We start from the raw sequence: 21,664 nt of genomic DNA, 5'->3' as shown, positions 1-21,664 counted from the left end.
TCTCTTTTGTTGACCTGCTTGTCAGACCCGGCATTAATCCATTTGCTTAACAACTGCATTGTTTGCTAGTGTGACAACAGGGGCAAAAACTGCAACTATATTAAAGCTGCTCTCTGCATCCTGTTGGCCTATAAATCTCACTTCCTATATGCAGATAATTCTCTCTTTGTACCACTGAGCGACAAACAAGACACGCTCCTCCTCTCTTAACAATTCAGAACAAGAAACAAAAAGGCAATAAGGACCAGGAGTCTTTTGTTGACACTAAGAGTGAACTCAGATACAAGCTGCTTCTGAACATGCACAAGTGTTTGAAAGGATGCACACTTGTTGACTTGTGAAGCTCAGGCACACAGACAGCACACTTGTTGAATGTTTGTTGTTGTTTAGTCATTTAGTCGTGTCCGACTCTTTGTGACCCCATGGACCAGAGCACGCCAGGCACTCCTGTCTTCCACTGCCTCCCGCAGTTTGATCAAACTCATGCTGGTAGCTTCGAGAACACTGTCCAACCATCTCGTCCTCTGTTGTCCCCTTCTCCTTGTGCCCTCAGTCTTTCCCAACATCAGGGTCTTTTCCAGGAAGTCTTCTCTTCTCATGAGGTGGCCAAAGTACTGGAGCCTCAGCTTCAGGATCTGTCCTTCCAGTGAGCACTCAGGGCTGATTTCCTTCAGAATGGAGAGGTTTGATCTTCTTGCAGTCCATGGGACTCTCAAGAGTCTCCTCCAACACCATAATTCAAAAGCATCCATTCTTCGGCGATCAGCCTTCTTTATGGTTCAGCTCTCACTTGCATACATCACTACTGGGAGCTGAATGTTACATGGAAACAACAGCCCATAGGAACATAAGGACACTGTCTTATTCTGAGGTTGGTGAGAGGAAGGGAGAAGAGAGGAAACAAGATTAATGCAGAGAGAAGATGGCTGTGGATGGCTACTAGCCATGACAGCTATGCTCTGCATCCATGGCTGGAGACAGAAATGCTTCTCAGTACCAACTGCTGGAAGTCACAAGAGGTGAGAGGGCTCTTGCGATCAGATCTTGCTTGTGAGTTTCCAACAGCCATCTGGTTGACTGCTGTGTGAACAGAATGCTAGACTGGACGAGCAACTGGCCTGACCCAGTGGATTTTTCTTACGTTCTTATGACTCCACCAGAACTGGTAGGGAGGAACTACATCTGCAGCATACTTCTGCCTCCGAGCATGTTGACATGACCCCTTATTCATCGGTTGCCCTGTTTGGGCAACAACTATGTCGTCACTTAATCGGCTGAGTTTGCTATTAGAAGGAAAGATACGATCGTCAATAACAACAAATGCAATGTTCGGAGCAGCTATCAGGGCAGATCTCCACCTTCCCCCCGTAAAGATTTGGGTTTATATTTAAAGATAATAAAACAGTTGAAGTTGCAGGCACAGTCCTACCACCATTAAAATTCCAGGGCAGCAAAACGTCTTGTACCCAGGAGTATTGTTTGCAATACACCTGTCAGAGGCAGGTGAGGGATGGATTTATGATCATTCCAGGCTTGGTGGTTCATGCAACCAGCCAAGCACACTAATCCATGGAGCGTGAAGTCAAACAAGAATGGCTGTGCAGAGATGCCGAGAGCCCGTCTTCGCGGACCAGACTGCTGTGTTTATTCTGCTAGAATGATTCTTCCAAAAAGAGTTAAATTTTTATTGCTGTGGGAGTGGAGGCCATAAACGAAATGGATTGGCTGTATTTATGTCTGCAATAATCCAACAGGAAGTTTGACTGTGTAGCTACTCCCTGCTCTGCCCTAGCACTAAAAGGGCCCCTGTTACAAATGCATCTCGGCTCACAGAGCGAGCAAGTGTGTTTTGAAATAGGATAGGGCTAACTTCAGTCTCTCAATTAGACAAACCTAGAATCGTGGTGCACCAATGTGTTTTAAGAAGGCAATAAATCCTATGCATGTTTCTTTGGGAGTTGAGCTCAGTGGGACTTAGCTGCAGGTGAAAGCAGTGTTTGGAATTCGTCAGGCACATTTTGCACCTGGCTTTCGGCTACTTGCGACTAAGTGAAGATGACCGGGTGCCAGGATGCTGCCTGATGTCTCCACCATCTGGAGGTGCATGCCTGGCGATCCTTGGATCTTGACTGCTTTCACACACAAGCAACTCATCCTGCAGAATTCTAACTGTAATATTTTATCTGCACAATCAGAATGAATTTCAGGAACCAAAACGTCACACTGAAAAATACGGCTTTCGAGCTGTCTGGCCCCAAAATAGCAACTAACCCTGGTTTAAGGAGCCATTTGGTGCCTAGCTTATATGCCTGAGTTTCTAACACTGGTTCAGTGGGGCTTAGTTGCAGGTGAAATTTCCTAAGCAACCATGTTTGGCCCATCTCCCTTTCGTAGTTAAGGGACAATTTGTTCTGTAATGCTCAGGGCCTTGGTGGATCAGACTGAGTTCAGCAAACAAGAACAGGAGCAACCAGTGGAAACTCCTTCAGCAATTTCCCCATCCTTCCACTGCCTTGCTAAGCATGACTCAGTGCTCAAGTCTGGGTGAGTTTTCCACAAGCCACATCTATGGGGTTCACTGGAAAAATTATTCCTATGCGCCTGACTCACATGGCGAAATGTACCCTGGGCACCAATGGAGAAGTGTACTAAATAAGGGGTGGGCAATCTGAGGCCTGTGATCCCATTTCATTTGACCTTTGACCCCATGTGGGTGACAAGGAGGAAGAGAATAAAGGGGGGAATCACACCTGCCTCTAGCTCTGCCCCTACCCAGTTTTAGCTCCAGACCCACCTGCCATGCGGCCCCTGACAGATCATTCCAAGGCAATGTGGCCCTGGCAGAAAAAGGTCACCCTGAATCATCAGGTGCTTACTGGGGTTTCCCCCCTCAAATATCACACACCACAACAGAAAAAGACTCAGCCCTGGCAGACCAGGCAACCATCATATACCCAAAGCACTATTTGATCTTGCATTTAAATTCTGTGTACGAACAGTAAGCATCAAAGGAAGGCAACTCTGCGATTCTAGAACGTAGGGCATCAAATGCAGAAAGACACGGATGTGCTAAGATTCTTAAAATCAGATAAGGCAAGCTAGTGAAAACCTTTGATTATCCCAAAACTCTGTTTTCGCTGGATTGATGTGGGAAAGGAGAAGGAGAGGCTCTTATCTTTCAGATAAGCAAAGCCAGTGCGTTTTCATTTTCAGCCGCATATGGCAATATTTGCCAAAGTCCTTCTAATGGAGGAAAGTCAATTTAACCTCTAATAAAAATAATGGCTTATTTAAGAGGATGAGCGCCCTGCGTTTTACTCCATCGCCTGGTTTCTTAATGGATACTTTTGCGAGACAAAGCAATTAATTCCAAGGAAACTGGGACTCGCTGGTCCTTGTATAACTGAGACAGGATTCTTGGATTTGCAAGGGCAGAGACTCAGCTGGGGTAGTCATGTAAATAAGACAACTGCTATCATTTCTGAGTAAGCAGTCATAATAAGAGAGAGAAACTGACTGCAATTTGACAGGCATGGTTTTAGCTTGTCATTTTTCATAATTGTGTGATTGTTTAATCTTGTCAGGAGGGTTCCAAATTTATTTTGTCAGCACCTTTGAATTTCTGGATGAGAGCAACGATGCTTAGCATTCATACAGCAGTTTTCTGAGGGCTCCGGGCCCTTTGATATACGCTGGATGCTTTCAGACGAAACACTAAACCATGGTTTAGTGCTATGTCAACAATTCTAGCCTCCAGCCAGATTTTCATGCACCTCCTCCTCTTAAGTGCCCAGCAGGACTTCAGAAGCTGTTGCTTTTCGCTGATGGACAAACAACAGCTAACACAAAATGACCTTCCCCATCTTGATGCTCTCCAAACGTTCTGGACTACAACTCCCATGAGTTGTAGTTGCCAACCAAAGCATCTGTGCCTCATGTATGCAGAGGCAGCCATGGTTTTGAGACTCACGTCTCCAATGGTGGACTTTAAGGTTCAAGCACACACACAAAATCAAGTACAGTACATTCCCACAATCCTAAAATCTCCCCCACCTCTCCAAAAACCTAGCGTCTATCCTGCTGAAAATCCATTTGTGTACCTTGCGTTTCATGCAACCCTGCATTCATAAGGAGAAACACGTGAAACACAGCAATTGAGCTTATGGACACAGATCAGGGCTGGGGGATCCTGTGGTTCTCTAAATAGAATACTAGAATCATAGAATTGGAGCCCAACCCTCTGCAGTGCAGGAATCTTTTGCCCACTGTGGGGTTCGAACCCACAACCCTGAGATTAAGAGTCCCATGCTCTACCAGCTGAGCTATCCCAAATGTTGTTGGACTCCGGCTCCCATCAGTCCCTATCAGCATGGTTAACGGTAAAGGATAATAGGAACTGGAGTCCAACAACATAGCCTCTCCGTCCCTGATATAGATAGCTGGTGGGTGGCGCTGTGGGTTAAACCACAGAGCCTAGGGTTTCCCGATCAGGAGGTCGGTGGTTCGAATCCCTGTGACGGGGTGAGCTCCTGCTCCTGCCACCCTAGCAGTTCGAAAGCACGTCAAAGTGCAAGTAGATAAATAGGTACCACTCCGGCGGGAAAGTAAACGGCATTTCCGTGCACTGCTCTGGTTCGCCAGAAGCAGCTTAGTCCTGCTGGCCACAAGACCGGAAGCTGTATGCCGGCTCCCTCAGCCAGTTAAGCGAGATGAGCGCCCCAACCCCAGAGTCGGTCATGACTGGACCTAATGGTCAGGGGTCCCTTTACCTTTACCTTTAGCATTTGGTGCCAGGGAATTAAGGTCTAGAACCCAGCATGCAGCAATACATTAAAAGCAAACTTGGCATGATGTTCTCCCCAAAACTTACAGAGGGAGGGCATTCTACATGGGTGCTTCAAAGAGCAATGGCAAAAATGGGAGTACAGCAAAAAAATTGGCAATTTCTCTCCCAAACACTTTCACATAGCTTTTCTTATCCCGTTATCTTGTTGGCAGGACATTCCATCACAGGTAACCCAAAGTTGACTTCTGTGTCGCTTCAAACTATTTCTTGGTACTGTTGGCACTGCACCCTGTTGTGACCATACCGAAGTTGGTATTGCCACGACAAACACTAACTAATGATTCTCGCTTTCGATGACTTGCAGAGATTAAACCCTGAGCTTGTTAGGACCGGCTATACCTGGGCATACCTACATCCATTGGGTTGCTGACAAAAATGATTGCACCTTGTGAACTTCCATTGTTTTCATTCAGAGCGGAATCACAGATTGTGTGCAGCCCCACGATTCTTCCAGGATAATTTTCAAAAACTAAAAATGCATCTGCAATTTTAAGTAGAAGGACAGCGGACCGTGTACAAGGAAGCTGTTGCTCCCATGGAATAACTTCCCCTCTCTCCAAATATGTTCTATGGGTTATTTTTTGGGGAGTTGGGGGGTGAGGAAAGCACACAGGGTGCAGACAAGGAGAGGAAGCTGAATTGCACAGGCGGAAGTCTTTTTGCTCGCACAACGACCCTGTGAGGGAAATCAATCCAACCGAGAAGAGACGGCTGGGGGAAAACAGTTTCTTCCATCCTTCCCCTCTTGTGCTGTTTTACTGCAGAATACCTGTCTGCTTTCCCCGCCCATCCTTAATCAGTTTACTAAACAATATTTCTGTCATAGCACCTTTAATTATTATTTTTTTTAATCCTAGGCAGCGTGTACGATATTAACAAAAAACAAGAGAATAATAACTGGTCTGTAGAAAGGACCAGAGATGCTGTGTGTACTTTTGTAACCCAAGAAAATACCGTATTTTTCGCACCATAGGGTGCACCGGACCATAGGGCGCACCTAGTTTTTAGACGGGGAAATCAATAAAAAAAATCTCCCCAGCCCCAAAGAGCAGCGTACAGGCTGCGCACAACCTCTCCCTGCCGGAGGGGTTGCGCGCGGCTATGGCACAAGCCAAGGCAGCCAGCGGAATGGACCATGCTCGCTGCTTTGGCTTCCTCTTTAGCCCCGCGTAATCTCTCCCTGCCAGGAGACGCTGCGCAGGGCTAAAGAAGCCATAGCCCCGTGCAGCCTCTCCCTGCCGGATGGGTTGTGCGCGGCTATGGCACAAGCCTGCATTCGCTCCATAGGACGCACACACATTTCCCCTCAATTTTTGGAGGGGAAAAACTGCGTCCAATAGAGCGAAAAATACGGTGCTTAATAAAAACATTTTAAAAAGAGAGGAAGAAACAGCATGCAGTACAACTCCTGAGATCAATGCAAAATGCGGGAGATGGGTGGGAATAATTGCTTAAAAAATGACACCAATGAAAAGCTGCTTTTTGTCTCCACTGGGGGAAAAGATACTGGGACTAGAATCTTTTCCTCGGGTAAATGCAATAGGAGGTGGTACTTCTCAGTGGAGAAAATCAATCCAAGAGTTTAGAAGCCTCCCTCTCTGTGTGAATCTTCCAAAGTGTAAGGGCATCAGGAGAGTCCTGCTGGAGCATATCAGAAAAGTTCATGTAGTCCAGCATCCTGTTCAGCTAAGGCAGAACACCAACTCAACCTCCATGAATTATAGCAAAAAACAAAGAATCACATAACATGCACTTCTGCCCTCATGGATGGATATGGAAGATGCTGATTAATGTTAACTTTTAAGCTCACTTTGCAAATTGATTTATTCACAAAAAATGTCCCCTGTATGGCCCGGCCACCCACTTCACAATCTCATTTCACACACCTGACAAAGTTGAGCTTTAGTCTACACACTGTTATTTCCTCTGCAAACTTATGATAATACTTTTATTTCTCCTGCTGGTTTGCATTGCTTTCAATGTGCGTTATTTTACTTCCTTTAGAAATGTTTTCTTTTGAAATGTTTCTAAGATAATTTTGCTGTGCTAAATGTGCATTCTGTAGTTGTGACCTCTGTCATGTTTTATTTTGATAATATTTTGGTTTCCAGTTAACTAAGTCGCTTTGAATGTATACTTCATACTTTTCTTTCAGTTGTTTTATTCTGGATTGTTTTGTTTGATGTCTTAATGTAGGTGGGAAACAGGCTTTGAGATTCGTTTCCCTAAAAATATATAAAGCGGTATAGAAATGAAATAAATAAGATAAAATACATTTATGCCAAGGGGTTTCCTATTCCTTTGACTGGTAGAGATTAATAGAGCTATTCTTTGGGAACAATTTCTTCCATTCCCCATTTGCAAATATTGGAAGACTTTTGACTTTCAGATAACAAGTCCTCATAAACGGCAAATCAGGGAATAAGCCTGATCTGGTCTGGACCGCTTCAGATGCAATCACATCATGACCGAATGCTCTTTGAAGTAAACAACTATTTCCAGTGCTTGTTTTTGGTAAAAATAAAAGGAGGTGCCAGCATTCATATCTTGATAAAAAGTGCCACGGGTGCCAGCACAAAATGGATGCCAAGGGCAGCAAAAAAGAGATGTGATGGTACTCCCCTCAAAAAAACCCTTGCCTTTCCCCCTGTATTTCCATGCTTCTAGAAAGCTAGCTGTTATGCAGCCACCTCTCTGATACACAAAGTTTTCTATGTGTATGAATATTATTGGGCTCCCCCCCACCTCATTCCAATAAATGGAACATTCCATCATGCAAGCACCTACGACAATCTGTAATGGTACAAGTCCAGTCCTTTGGTTAGATAGCACCCTTGACACATCAACTGAGCCTGACGAAGACTGCAGGCCAACTGAGCAGTGCCCAAATAATATATAGCAGAAATAGGCAAAGCGGTGCCCTCCAGATGTTGCCAGGCTCCAAACTCGCATCAGTCCAAGCCAGCCTGGTCAATGCATAAGAAAAAACAGGGTCCAATATTTGGACAGCACCAAGCTGGCTACCCCTGAATATATACTCATAGCAACTCCCAAATCTCCGGGGAGCCAAGAAGCACTGTCCAACCACCAAGGGGTGGGGGCACTGTGTTAGCAGGCCTAGGGAGCCCCTAAGTTCTGTAGAAATGGCAACAAATGAAGAAAGCGAAAAGATAGGGAAACCCAAACAACTGAAGGGAGAGTCGTAGCTCAGAGCCAGAACACTTGCTTTGCATGCAGAAGGTCCCGGGTTCAGACCCCAGCAGGGCCAAATAGACCCATGAGAGAGACACCTGTCTGAAACCCCAGAGGGCTGCTACCAGTCAGTGCAGGCCACTGTAATAACAACAACAACAACAACAACAACAACAACAACAACAACAACAACAACAATTTATTTTTATGCCCCACCCAACTGGCTGGGCTTCCCCAGCCACTCTGGGCGGCTTTCAACAAAATATTAAAATCCAGTAATGCACCAAACATTAAAAGCTTCCCTAAAAAGGGCTGCCTTCAGATGTCTTCTAAAAGTCTGGTAGTTGTTGTTCTCTTTGACATCTGGTGGGAGGGCGTTCCACAGGGCGGGTGCCACTACCAAGAAGGCCCTCTGCCTGGTTCCCTGTAACTTGGCTTCTCAGTGAGGGAACCACCAGAAGGCCCTTGGCACTGGATCCCAGTGTCCGGGCAAAGCGATGGGGGTGGAGACTCTCCTTCAGTATACTGGACCGAGGCTGTTTAGGGCTTTAAAGGTCAGCACCAACACTTTGAATTGTGCTTGGAAACATACTGGGAGCCAATGTAGGTCTTTCAAGGCCTGTGTTATGTGGTCTCGGCGGCCGCTCCCAGTCACCAGTCTAGCTGCCGCATTCTGGACTAGTTGTAGTTTCCGGGTCACCTTCAAAGGTAGCCCCACGTAGAGCGCATTGCAGTAGTCCAAGCGGGAGATAAACAGAGCATGCACCACTCCAGCAAGACAGTCTGTGGGCAGGTAGGGTCTCAGCCTGCGTACCAGATGGAGCTGGTAGACAGCTGCCCTGGACACAGAATTGACCTGCGCCTCCATGGACAGCTGTGAATCCAAAATGACTCCCAGGCTGCGCACCTGGTTCTTCAGGGGCACAGTTACCTCATTCAGGACCAGAGAGCCCTCCATACCCGCCCACCTCCTGTCCCCCCAAAACAGTACTTCTGTTCTACTGATCAACACAGCGTGATCCAAGGTGTGCTGCAACAGGAGCACTACTGCCATGCAAATATATGGAGGAAGAGTAAGAAATGGATCCCCAAACACACATTTGGGTTAAAAGGTTGATGATACCTGGCGTAGACAATACCGAGCCAGATGGGCCCATGGCCTGACTCTGTATAGGACAGGTTGCTAAGTCCTATGAATGAGGACTGAGGATGCTAACCGACTGTGGAAGGAGTGCTGAGGGCGGGAAATGGAATGGAATTGTCTGGAAGAGGGCATGGCTGGCTGGAGCCCTGAACAGGAGTACTCCACACGGCAACATTCTGCTGCAGGTCCGATTGGTCACTTCCGCATTCCGTACTTTGCATATGCGACGTTGCATGGTGGCCAGCCTTGCCCTAGACTTTGGCAGCAGCCTGGCAGGCTGAAATCCAACAGGCGAAGCTTTTTTTCCTTGATCTGAGAAGTTTGGGAGGAAAAGCTTCAGCAACTTATTAATGCCTCTCGGCCAGTTGTTAACGGCAGAGGAGCACAGCCCTTAAGAAAAAGAAGGTGGCAACCTTTATTTTCTAGCTTGTGTGGCTGTCATCAGACGGCAGAAAGGATCCCAAAGTGAGTCTGGCTCAGGAGCTAGCTTTCTGCCTGCAAGTCCCATCTTGCCAGGGGCACGACACGCAGCTCAAAGTTGCAGTGACACTTATGTGAATACAGACCCTTTCTCTGGTCTCTTACTTACAGGCTCACCCCCGCCCCAATACTTCCTGGGGTTCAGCTGTTCACCAGGGTATAAAGTTACTGCCTCCTCCCTCCCCACCCCAAATACCCACAAGGCATCCTGGAAGTTTAAAACGTGCACATTAGCGGTTTAGATGAGCATTTCTTCCCCTTCCCTTCAACAGAGCAGAGGAAATGTGTGAAAGGAAACAGGATCTGGAACACATCTGTCAGAGAAGCTCGGTTGCAGGAGAAGATTGATTTGGGGGAGGCGGGAGAAAAGGGAAATACGCAACTTGCAGGGTCTCACGTCTGCGGAGTGGACAGCTCACATCTTCCCATTTACACGGAGGGTGCCCGTCAACAACCAGTGACTCTCCCGTTCCCCGATGACCTGATTCGGAGCATGCAAATTGACTGCAGAGCTAAGATCTATAAATAAACTCCGGGGGCCCCGCAAATCGCAGCATCCGACACAAATGCATATCTATCGCACACACAAACAAACTAAATGACACATACTGTATATACAATATAGCGCTTTCCAGAATAAACCCTGGAACCCTCCAGTCCGAATTAGTCATTGCAATTGCCTGTTGTTTTTCTGCTGCTGTATTTGGAGGGGAAGCCACTGAACGTGCAAGATGCCGGGGGGGGGGGGAATGAATAAATGCAATTCGGGGTTTTAACCCTTAAACTCCCGCCACTTTTTTTAAGGAACCTTCAAAATCTTAACGAACTAATGCAAAAAAAAGAAAAAAAAAGAAGCATTCCTATAAATAAATTGCGGGTGGCTCCCCCGTTTCCTCAGAGCCTATACATTTTTCAGCACGGGCCCATATGGATACGACTGGGGAGCAAAGAAGCGCAATTGGAACCGGATCATCGGCCCAGAAGCTGCAATCGTTCTCTGCCTCCGGGGCCCGAAACGTGTGAGCTGGCTCCCGCGTGTGTGTTTGCAAACGTGGCCGGGGCTCCTGGACGCGCATCTCCCACCCTCCCGCGATGCAAAAGCAGCTGCTGCTGCTGCGCACGATCGCTTCCTCCAAATCTTACCTTCATTGCGCTGGAGAAATGCAGCCCAATCCCCAAAATTGAAAGGTGGGCAGAGGAAAAGGTGGACGGCTTGCAGAGACGTGTGTGCGCTGGTAGGTGCTTCTTTCCTTCTGGCGTCTCCAAAAGATGCCGTTCCCGAAGCAGAGCTCTGCAAAAAAAAAAATAGCCCAGCAAAGCGAGCGCCGACGGGACACGTTGCAGCTCCGGCTTGCAAGCGAGAGTTTCTCCAGCAGCGGGCGGCGACGGCGGCTTTTTTCTACCCGCGCCGATTGCATCACAGGCAGGAAACGGCGCTCCCCGCAGCCGCCGCCAGGGGGCAGAGGAAGAGGAGGAGGAGCGGCAGATCCCCGCGGCGGCGCCGTCATCCCGGTTCTCCATACGTGCATCTATATCCCCATCCTTGGAGGAAGGCGCGAGTCCAGCGCTTGCAAGGGACCAGGACGTGCGTCCTCGCGACCGCTTGCGCTTGCTTCTCATCCCGGCCCTACCTATGCATGCACTGCCCTAGGCAGCCGGTTGCGGGGGGCGGGCATGCTTTTGATTAAGCATCTGAAGGCAGCCCTGTTTAGGGAAGCTTTTAACATTTGATGAATTATTTAATATTATTTAATTTAATATCTAATATTTTGCTGGAAGCCGCCCAGAGTTCTATTTATACCCCGCCCAGATGGGCAGGGTATTAATAATAATAATAATAATAATAATAATAATAATAATAATATTGTTATTGTTTATTATTATTATTGGGACGCGGGTGGCACTGTGGGTTAAACCACAGAGCTTAGGGCTTGCCGATCAGAAGGTCGGTAGTTCGAATCCCCGTGACGGGGTGAGCTCCCGTTGCTCAGTCCCTGCTCCTGCCATCCTAGCAGTTTGAAAGCACAAAGTGCAAGTAGATAAATAGGTACCACTCTGGCAGGAAGGTAAATGGCGTTTCTGTGCGCTGCTCTGGTTCACCAGAAGCGGCTTAGTCATGCTAGCCACATGACCCAGAAGCTGTACACCGGCTCCCTCGGCCAGTAAAGCGAGATGAGCACTGCAACCCCAGAGTCGGCCACGACTGGACCTAATGCTAAGGGGTCCCTTTACCTTATACCTTGGGTTACAAACACTTCGGGTTACAGACTCTGCTAACCCGGAAGTAGTACCTCGGGTTAAGAACTTTGCTTCAGGATGAGAACAGAAATTGCATGGCAGCAGCGGGAGGCCCCATTAGCTAAAGTGGTACCTCAGGTTAAGAAAGGTTTCAGGTTAAGAACGGACCTCCAGAACGAAATAAGTTCATAACCAGAGGTACCACTGTATTATTAGCAAGGGCAGGGGTGCAACTGCAAAACGAGGAGTTTCTAAGGACGGAGGCTTCTTGGTGGTGGCTCCCACCATGATCTATCAGGAATGCTTTCATGGAGATTCCTGCAGTGCAGGGGGGGTTGGACTAGATGACCCTCAGGCCCCTTCCAGCTCTACAATTCTGCAATTCTAGCATTCTATGGCTATGTGTCACTCTCCTCCAGTGTTTTTTTTTGGGGGGGCATACCATTTAGGTTCCCTTAATGTAAAAATGATTTTGGGTCACCCCGTTTCTGAACCTTTCCCCAGCTGTGCAACATCCTTTTCTGGGGTGAGGCGACACAGATATCCCCAGGACTGTTGCACCATCGATTTGTACAACAGCATTATTATTTATCTTCCATTCCTTTCCTAATAACCCCTATCACCTAGGAATTAAATTTGCCTTCATCACAGCCGCTACACACTGAGCCAAGATCTTCAGATAGACTGCCTTCGAACCTGGAGGTTCTATTTAGCCAACATGGCTAACAGCCATTAACAGGGCTATCTTCCCCCATCCCTTTTCTTTCTGATTCAAGTCTTCCCGTGCACAGGAGAAAAGTACCAGCAGACTCGGAGTAACCCCAAGATTTTCAGATGCAAAAAATTATAATAAACATAATAAACTTTAGGGCAATAGTAGGGAAGCTTTGGCCGTCTGGTTATTGCTCCTGTCCAGCCCAGTGCCAGGGATGATGGGAATTATAGTTCATGCAACATCCAGAGGGACAAAGGTTTCCCTTCCTGGTTTTTAGGGGGTATAAAAATTCAGCAACGAAACTGCTAGCCCATTTGCAAAGCTAAGTAGGGTCTGGCATGGTTTCAAATGGGATGGGGGAACCGTGTGTTGAGATTCCTACATTACAGGGTGGGGTAATATACTTTCTACCTCTACAAAGTCTCCTTCCTGGTCAAGTTCACTACCAGTTCAGAACCATGGGCATGTATATGGAATTTAGATTTCCACCCCCCACCCCCCAAAAACCATGCATCCAATTACACTTCTTACATTGAATTCCATTTGCCAGTTTACCACCCATTCACTGAGTTTGGAGAGATCCTTTTGAAGATCGGTTCTGTTTCACCCTACCTGCCTGCGGACTGTCTTGCCAGAGTGGTGCGTGCTCTAGTTATCTCCCGCTTGGACTACTGCAATGCGCTCTACGTGGGGCTACTTTTGAAGGTGACCCGGAAACTGCAATTAATCCAGAATGCGGCAGCTAGACTGGTGACTGGGAGTGGCCGCTGGGACCACATAACACCGGTCCTGAGACATCTGCATTGGCTCACAGTACGTTTCCGAGCACAATTCAGTGTTGGTGCTGACCTTTAAAGCCCTAAACGGCCTCGGTCCTGTATACCTGAAGGAGCATCTCCACCTCCATCATTCTGCCCGGACACTGAGGTCCAGCTCCGAGGGCCTTCTGGCGGTTCCCTCATTGCGAGAAGTGAGGTTACAGGGAACCAGACAGAAGGCCTTCTCGGTAGTGGCACCCACCCTGTGGAATGCCCTCCCTTCAGATGTGAAGGAAATAAGCAGCTATCTTCTTTTTAAAAGACATCTGAAGGCAGCCCTGTTTAGGGAAGTTTTTAATATTTAATGCTGTATTTTTTTAACACTTGATTGGAAGCTGCCCAGAGTGGCATAAATAATAAATTATTATTGTTATTATTATTGTTGTTGTTGTTATTATTTTAATAATCCTGAACATTGAGCAAACTCAGCTACCTCATGGCTCCCCTTCTAACCCGTAGTAATTTATGAATACGTTTAAAAGCCCAGGTCCCTATACCAATCTTTTGGGGGAACCCCACTTTCTACAACCCTCGATTGGGATAACTATGAATTTATTCCTACTCTCTACTTTGTGTTTCTTAAGCAGTTGCCGATCCACAAAAGCACCTCTCCTTTCATTCTGTGACAGCTAAGCTTACTCAGGAGTCTTGGGCATTGTACTTTGTCAAAAGCTTTTTGAACACCGGCATCATAATACCTCCTCCATATTTCACAGAGGTGCCATTTGGGTTCTGTTGCTGCTGGTCCTCACCCCCCCCCCCGAGTTTGCTTTTAAAGGCAGAAATTCATGTATGCATGTATTACACTTTTTATTGCATTAGTGTAACTTTTATCTTCCCAGACATTTTCCTTTTGTTTTCAGCTGGAAATTGTTTCCATGTTTTACGCTGATGCACCTCCAGTTGCTTTTATCCTTTTTTAATTTTTATTGAAATTACACCGCTTCTTAAAATGATTGTACTAATTGCTTTTTAATGCTTTGTGTATACCACTTCCAAGAGATCAGGTGAGCTGGAAGAGAGGGTTGCAAGTTTTTTTTTAAATAAAAATGAATCCCAAACCAGGCACAGCTCCAAAATGTCTCATCTGAATTCTGGACCGCTGCTGCATTTGAACTGGTGCAAAATGCCATTTTGGCTGATCTGCGCAACAGCTGCTTGCAGCTTTGAACTCATCATCATAGCAATTCATTCTCATTCTCTCTCTCTCTCTCTCTCTCTTTTGGGAGGGGAGGGTGAATAGGCTGTAGCCCTTACAGCACAGAAAGCCAACATGCAAGTTAAGTCTTTGCAAGATCAGAAGGTAGAGTGTGAGGGTTGCCATGGAAATGCTCAAATAATAACCCAGCAGTGAATGATGATGCTAGAATCCATTTGCCAACCAGCTTTCGCATGGCTTTTAATAAAAAACAATCTAGAATCAACTTGCTAGGGACGTTGGGCTGGGGCTCAGTTCACAAGACACCCACGTCCAGACCCCAGTGCTAGTTCCAGGGCATCCTTTCAGGTTTCCGAGGGATACAGGTTAAATTCATTGCAAAGTTCAAAAAGTTTACCCCTAGGCACATTCAAGGTTAGATGGCAAAACATCCATATACAGTGGTACCTCGGGTTAAGAACTTAATTTGTTCTGGAGGTCCGTTCTTAACCTGAAACTGTTCTTAACCAGAGGTACCACTTTAGCTAATGGGGCCTCCTGCTGCTGCCACATGATTTCTGTTCTCATCTTGAAGCAAAGTTCTTAACCCGAGGTACTATTTCTGGGTTAGCGGAGTCTGTAACCTGAAGCGTCTGAAACCTGAAGCGTCTGTAACCCGAGGTACCACTGTATTTTAACAGTCCTTGTGGCGGTTGTGTCTCTTGACCAAAGTAATGCCTTTAGGAAAATAAAGCTCTGTGGGATCATATCAAATGCTCCATCTAATGCAGCATTGGCCAACCAGATGCCTCCAAGAAGCCCACAAGCAAAGCTTGAAGGTAATTCTTTAGACTGAGATAGACTGCCTCTGAACCTGGAGGTTCTGTCTGGTCAACATGGTTAACAGCTATTAAGGGGGCTATCTTCCTTTATCCCCTTTCTTTCTGATTCAAGTCTTCCCAGGCACAAAAGGAAAGTATCAGCAAACTCAGGATAATCCCAGGACATTTAACATTTAGAGCAGCGGTGAAGAAACTCTGGCCCTCCAGATATTGCTGAACTCCTGTCCACCCCAGCGTCAGGGATGAGTTCATGTAGCATCCGGAGGGACAAAGGTTCCTTGTCCCTTAGAGGGTAAAAAAAATGCCAAAGTAGGAAGCCGTCTCCCACCCACCCACCCAGGGAGACTAGAGTGGGGCAAGGGATGCACACAGATACAAAAAGGGTGCAGACAAGTAACCAGTTGTCTGGATAGGTCATTTCCAGGTTCATACTGAGGAGACCTATTTAGATATCGCCAGAGACAGAAGTGAGAGCTGTCCAAAGAAAGCAAAGGAGAAATCCAGAATTTGAATGTAGCTGGGAATAGATACAAGTATGCCCACACAAACACACCCGAAATTGGAGAAGGCACCCCACTACAAACAGGTCATGCTCAGTGGGCACAAAATGCTAACTGTTGGGAGGAAATGGGGAGAGATAGAATGGAGTGGCTGGAAGCCTGAACAGCAGTTCATCACTGCAACCTTTTGCTGCAGGTAAAGGTAAAGGGACCCCTGACCATTAGGTCCAGTCGTGGCCGACTCTGGGGTTGCGGCGCTCATCTCGCTATATTGGCCAAGGGAGCCGGCGTACAGCTTCCGGGTCATGTGGCCAGCATGACTATGCCGCTTCTGGCGAACGGAAACGCCGTTTACCTTCCCGCCGCAGTGGTCCCTATTTATCTACTTGCAGTTTGTGCTTTCGAACTGCTAGGTTGGCAGGAGCAGGGACTGAGCAACAGGAGCTCACCCCGTCGCAGGGATTCGAACCGCCAACCTTCTGATCAGCAAGTCCTAGGCTCTGTGGTTTAACCCACAGCGCCACTTATTAATTTGTCTCAGATCCCTCTAAAAGCCACCTAAGCCTGCAAGTAGCCACCCACCAGAGCTGGTGGCAGCAAATCGCATAACCATTTGTGTGTTACTTCTTACATTTACACACCACATTTTTCTTCCAAAGAGCTTGAGGTGGTGCACATGGTTCTTCTCCATTTCCTCCTCACAACAACCCTGTGAGGTAGGTTAGGCTGAGACAGGGTGACTGGCCCAAGGTCACCCAGTGAGCTTCATGGCTGGGTGGGGATTCAAACCCTGGCCTCTCAGGTCCTAGTCCAGCACTCTAACCATTATGCATGAGGTCCTTCCTTTTTATGTGTCCTGGGTAACCCGCAATAAGAAATATCCATCCATCTGTAGCATGTTCATAATTTGATATTACAAGCCTCTTATCGTGTTCCCCCTCCCACACACAAACTCACCTGTTTGCTGTTGCAGGTTAGGAAGGATTCAACTCTCTCTGCATTAAGGTACGATACATTTCGGTATGTATGATTACAGCGTTGTTCTCTTTGATGTTTGTGCATGCTATTGACCACACTATTTTCAAAGGGGTCTCACCACAATACTTAGTAGGTATGTTTACAACTGGGCTTCAAAATAACGAGACCCCCAGACAACCGATTCTTAAGGCAGCTGCATGCGTGCCAACACTCTCTTTTGTCTACTTCAGGGATGGCCTGAAAGTCGATACGAAATGAAATGGTACTTTGGGTTTGATTTGTTGCGCAGCAAATGCTTCCTGTCAGCCTTGCCAGCCGCCAGCAAATCTGCATCAGTTCAAGAGCTGCTTTAGGAAACCTAATAAATTATCCTGAGGCAGCTGCCACAGTAGCAGGAGGGTCTCTTGCAGAGGGGACCTCCCCCCCCCCCCAAGTAAGCTTTACTATTGGGAAAGATAAATGGAAGAGTATGTCTGGCTGCTTTTAGATAAGCTCTTTGCAGGATCATTGACCAGATTAATCCTGCCTATTCTAAAAACCACACCTTATTTCTAGGGCACTAGTGCCAAAACTGCTGTAGACAAACAAGTCCAAAATTGAACCTTGAAAATTTAGTGAAATGTGCTTGCGTTGTTTCTGAAATGCAGGTTTTTCTTTTCTTTTTCCTTTTTAAAGGGACATGGATGTTAATGAAGCAAGCTTGCCAAGTCCTTTTGGAGACACTCCTAGAAACATATGCAACTTCCAATCCTGTCCACTCATGCACCACAGCAATGATTATTTTTCTTAGCTTCTTAAAAACTTTAAGGCTTCCCTCAAAATTTCAGGATGAAACGCTACTGTGTGCTGCCTTAAGCTAAGAAGAGTGACTTTGTTGTTTAGTCGTTTAGTCGTGTCCGACTCTTCGTGACCCCATGGACCAGAGCACGCCAGGCACTTCTGTCTTCCACTGCCTCCCGCAGTTTGTTCAGACTCATGTTTGTAGCTTCGAAGACACTATCCAACCATCTCGTCCTCTGTCGTCCCCTTCTCCTTGTGCCCTCCATCTTTCCCAACATCAGGGTCTTTTCCAGGGAGTCTTCTCTTCTCATGAGGTGGCCAAAGTATTGGAGCCTCAGCTTCACGATCTGTCCTTCCAGTGAGCACTCAGGGCTGATTTCCTTCAGAATGGAGAGGTTTGATCTTCTTGCAGTCCATGTGACTAGCAAGAGTGACTAGCCCAATGTCAATCACCCAGTGAGATTTGTGCCTTTGTATGGATTTCAATCTGAGCCTGCCTGGTCCAAACCTGTAACACTAACCACTATATGGCACTGCCTCTCAGCTAACAGGCAGCAATCAGGAGGAGACACTTCCCCATGTGAGTTGTCTCCATGCTGGGATATACTTTATCCAGTGCTTTTTCTCTGGGGGGGACGCAGGGGGGGGACGCATACCCCTAAACATTTTGTGAATCTAAGTTTGGCCTCACTGAGGGGCATTATTTCAATATGAGTAGGAAAATGAGAGTACCCCTAAACATTTTTTTAGAAAAAAGCACTGACTTTATCTAAGAGATGGTGAACCTGTGTCCCTTCAGATGCTCTATTTAAAAAAACCAAACATTTCAGGTATTTATATACTGCTTAATATTCAGAATTTCTAAGCAGTGTGCATAATGTATTAGATAATCATGCAAAGAACAATTAAAATGCAACATAGGGACAGAAAACTATCTTAAAATGCCTTTGCTGCATCTAATCTCAGTTGGGAGTGAGTTCCCATCTGCTGTCAGCCCCAGCTAGCATGGTGAATGGTTGGGGATGCTGGGAGCTGCAGTCCCAACAACCCCTTGAGGGGCAAGGGTTAGCCACCTCTGCTTTATCTGTTTAACTTCTGAAACTTGATCCAAGAACTTCACAGCCTGACCAAAGTGACAAGAGATGTGCAACATCAGCCCCTGTGATTGGCAAGAAGCACAATGGCTCGACAGAGACATTCTTCAAGTTGTTACTCAAAGTATCTGGGTAGCAGTGCTAATCCCATTAATTTCTCATTAATGTGATGGAAAATGGGTTATAATTTTCAGTCTCAAAAGAAAAACCCCCACATACCTTGGGGGAACAGAGAAACAAAACTGCTCAGGTAGGTAAAGTCTTTTTTTTTTTTAAATACATATTTATTAAGATTTTACAAAACAAAGAATTTCATCATTTCAAAATGCATCATTTCCATACATAAAGCTCAAGAAAAACAAAAATATATGACAGAAAAAAAGAAAAGAAGAAAAATAGAAAAACAGAAAAAAGAAAAACACTCTTTCTTAAATTTATAAAGTTCCATGCCCCTCTGTCTTGACCTCCTCACATCCCCCTTTTTTGTGTTCCACTTTACTCCAATCAGATTCAGCAAATTCAAAACCTTGTTTCAACCATACTTAATGTTATATTCTAATTATTATGTCCCCATTTTCCATTTTTTTTAATCCGTACCTCATCTTATAAAATATGACATAATATTGTTCTGTTCAAAACCCCTTATCCTTTTTTTCTTAGATTCTTCTTTTCACACACCTTTGACCAAAGTCACACAAACCCTGTTGCTTTTACTTCCCACATCCTATTGACACTCAAAGATTTTACAGTATTTTTGTAGATAGTCCTTAAACTTTTTCCAGTCCTGTTCCATCGATTCTTCTCCCTGGTCACGGATTCTGCCAGTCATTTCAGCCATCTCCATGTAGTCTATCACTTGCGTCTGCCATTCCTCCACGGTGGGTAGATCCTGTGTCTTCCAATATTTAGCTAGAAGTATTCTTGCTGCTGTTGTTGCATACATAAAGAATGTTCTATCTTTCTTTGGCACCCATTGGCCAACTATGCCCAGGAGAAAGGCCTCTGGTTTCTTAGGGAAGGTACTTTTAAATACTTTCTTAAGCTCATTATATATCATTTCCCAGTAAGCCTTAACTCTTGGGCAAGTCCACCAGAGGTGAAAGAATGTTCCCTCAGCTTCTTTACATTTCCAACATTTATTGTCAGGCAGGTGATAAATTTTAGCAAGCTTGACTGGGGTCATGTACCACCTGTAAATCATTTTCATAATGTTCTCCTTTAAGGCAATACATGCCGTAAATTTCATACCGGTGGTCCACAACTGTTCCCAATCAGCAAACATAAGGACCTAGATCCTGCGCCCATTTGATCATTGCTGATTTGACCGTTTCATCCTGCGTGTTCCATTTCAACAGCAAGTTATACATCTTTGACAAAATCTTAGTTTTTGGTTCTAACAGTTCTGTTTCCAATTTCGATTTATCCACCTGGAAGCCAATTTTTCTATCCAAATTATAGGCCTCTCTTATTTGATAGTAATGAAGCCAATCTCGCACTTTGTCTTTTAATTTTTCAAAACTCTGCAGTTTCAATCTGTCACCTTCTTGTTCCAAAATTTCCCAATATTTTGGCCATTTAGCCTCCATATTGAGCTTTTTCTGAGCCTTAGCTTCCATAGGTGACAACCACCTTGGGGTTTTACTTTCCAGCAAGTCTTTATATCTTATCCAGACATTAAACAAAGATTTTCTGACAATATGGTTTTTGAATGCCTTATGAGCTTTAACCTTGTCGTACCAAAGATATGCATGCCACCCAAAAACATTATTAAAACCTTCCAAATCCAAAATGTCTGTATTTTCAAGAAGCAGCCAGTCTTTCAGCCAGCAGAATGCTGCTGATTCATAGTACAATTTAAGATCTGGCAGGGCAAATCCACCTCTTTCTTTTGCATCAGTTAAAATTTTAAACTTAATTCTAGGTTTCTTGCCCTGCCAGACAAATCTAGAGATGTCTCTCTGCCACTTCTTGAAACAATCCATCTTGTCCAAAATTTGCAAGGATTGAAATAAAAATAGCATTTTAGGCAATACATTCATTTTTATAGCTGCAATTCGACCCAACAAGGAAAGCTTCAAGTTAGACCAGATTTCTATATCTTTTTTAACTTCTGCCCAACATTTCTCATAGTTCTCTTTAAATAAATTCAAATTTTTCGCCGTCATATTAATCCCTAGGTATTTCACTTTCTTAACCACCATTAAACCTGTTTCATTCTGAAACCTATCCTTTTCCATTGGAGTTAAATTCTTCTCTAATACTTTAGTTTTTACCCTGTTTAATCTAAATCCCGCCACATGACCAAATTCTTTAATCAATTCCAAAGCTCTTTTCATACTGGATTCCGGCTCCTGTAAAGTTAGAACCAAATCATCTGCAAAGGCTTTCAATTTATATTGTTTGGCTCCGACCTGAATACCTTTTACAAATCGGTCCCCTCTTATCATGTTTAGCAGCACCTCCAGGACCGAGATAAATAATAATGGAGAGATAGGGCAGCCCTGACGTGTTCCTTTTTCTATCCTAAAATCTTCAGTCACCACATTGTTTACAATCAATTTCGCTTTTTGTTCTGAATATATTGCTCCTATACCATTTTCGAACCCCTGACCCACTCCCATCCCTTTCAAATTTTTCTTCATAAAACTCCAAGAGATGTTATCAAAGGCTTTCTCCGCATCAATAAAAACTAAAACAGCTTTCGTGTTGATATTCCTTTGCAACAGCTCCAGAATGTCAATTATATTCCTTGTGTTATCAGACAAGTGTCTGCCTGGGAGAAAGCCTGCCTGGTCCTTATGTATTACTTCCATTAATACTTTTTTAAGTCTGCTAGCTAAAATGTCTGCAAAGATTTTGTAATCCACATTCAAAAGGGAGATGGGACGGTAGTTCTTTA

At 45.4% G+C, this 21,664-nt stretch overlaps 1 protein-coding gene across 3 annotated transcripts in view; it reads right to left on the bottom strand.

Moving 5' to 3' along the window:
* BCAT1 (branched chain amino acid transaminase 1) overlaps positions 1-11,086 on the bottom strand; it is a 70,385-nt gene extending 59,299 nt beyond the window's left edge. For 2 of the 3 annotated variants that reach the window (XR_014538757.1, XM_083572911.1), the window contains exon 1: positions 10,806-11,086. Coding sequence is in view for 2 of the 3 variants with exons in the window: in XM_083572911.1 (XP_083429037.1) it covers positions 10,806-10,811 (6 nt within the window). In the remaining variant the exon portion in view is untranslated. The remainder of the gene's footprint in view (positions 1-10,805) is intronic. The other variant, XM_083572912.1, reaches the window with a different exon arrangement.
* Positions 11,087-21,664: the final 10,578 nt, after the last annotated feature.

The sequence above is a fragment of the Podarcis filfolensis genome, assembly GCF_964270895.1.
Source record: "Podarcis filfolensis genome assembly, chromosome: 10".
In the NCBI taxonomy this organism is placed as follows: Eukaryota; Metazoa; Chordata; class Lepidosauria; order Squamata; family Lacertidae; genus Podarcis; species Podarcis filfolensis.
The sequence above is the reverse complement of the archived record's forward strand: the minus strand, read 5'-3'. Positions and strand labels throughout refer to the sequence as shown.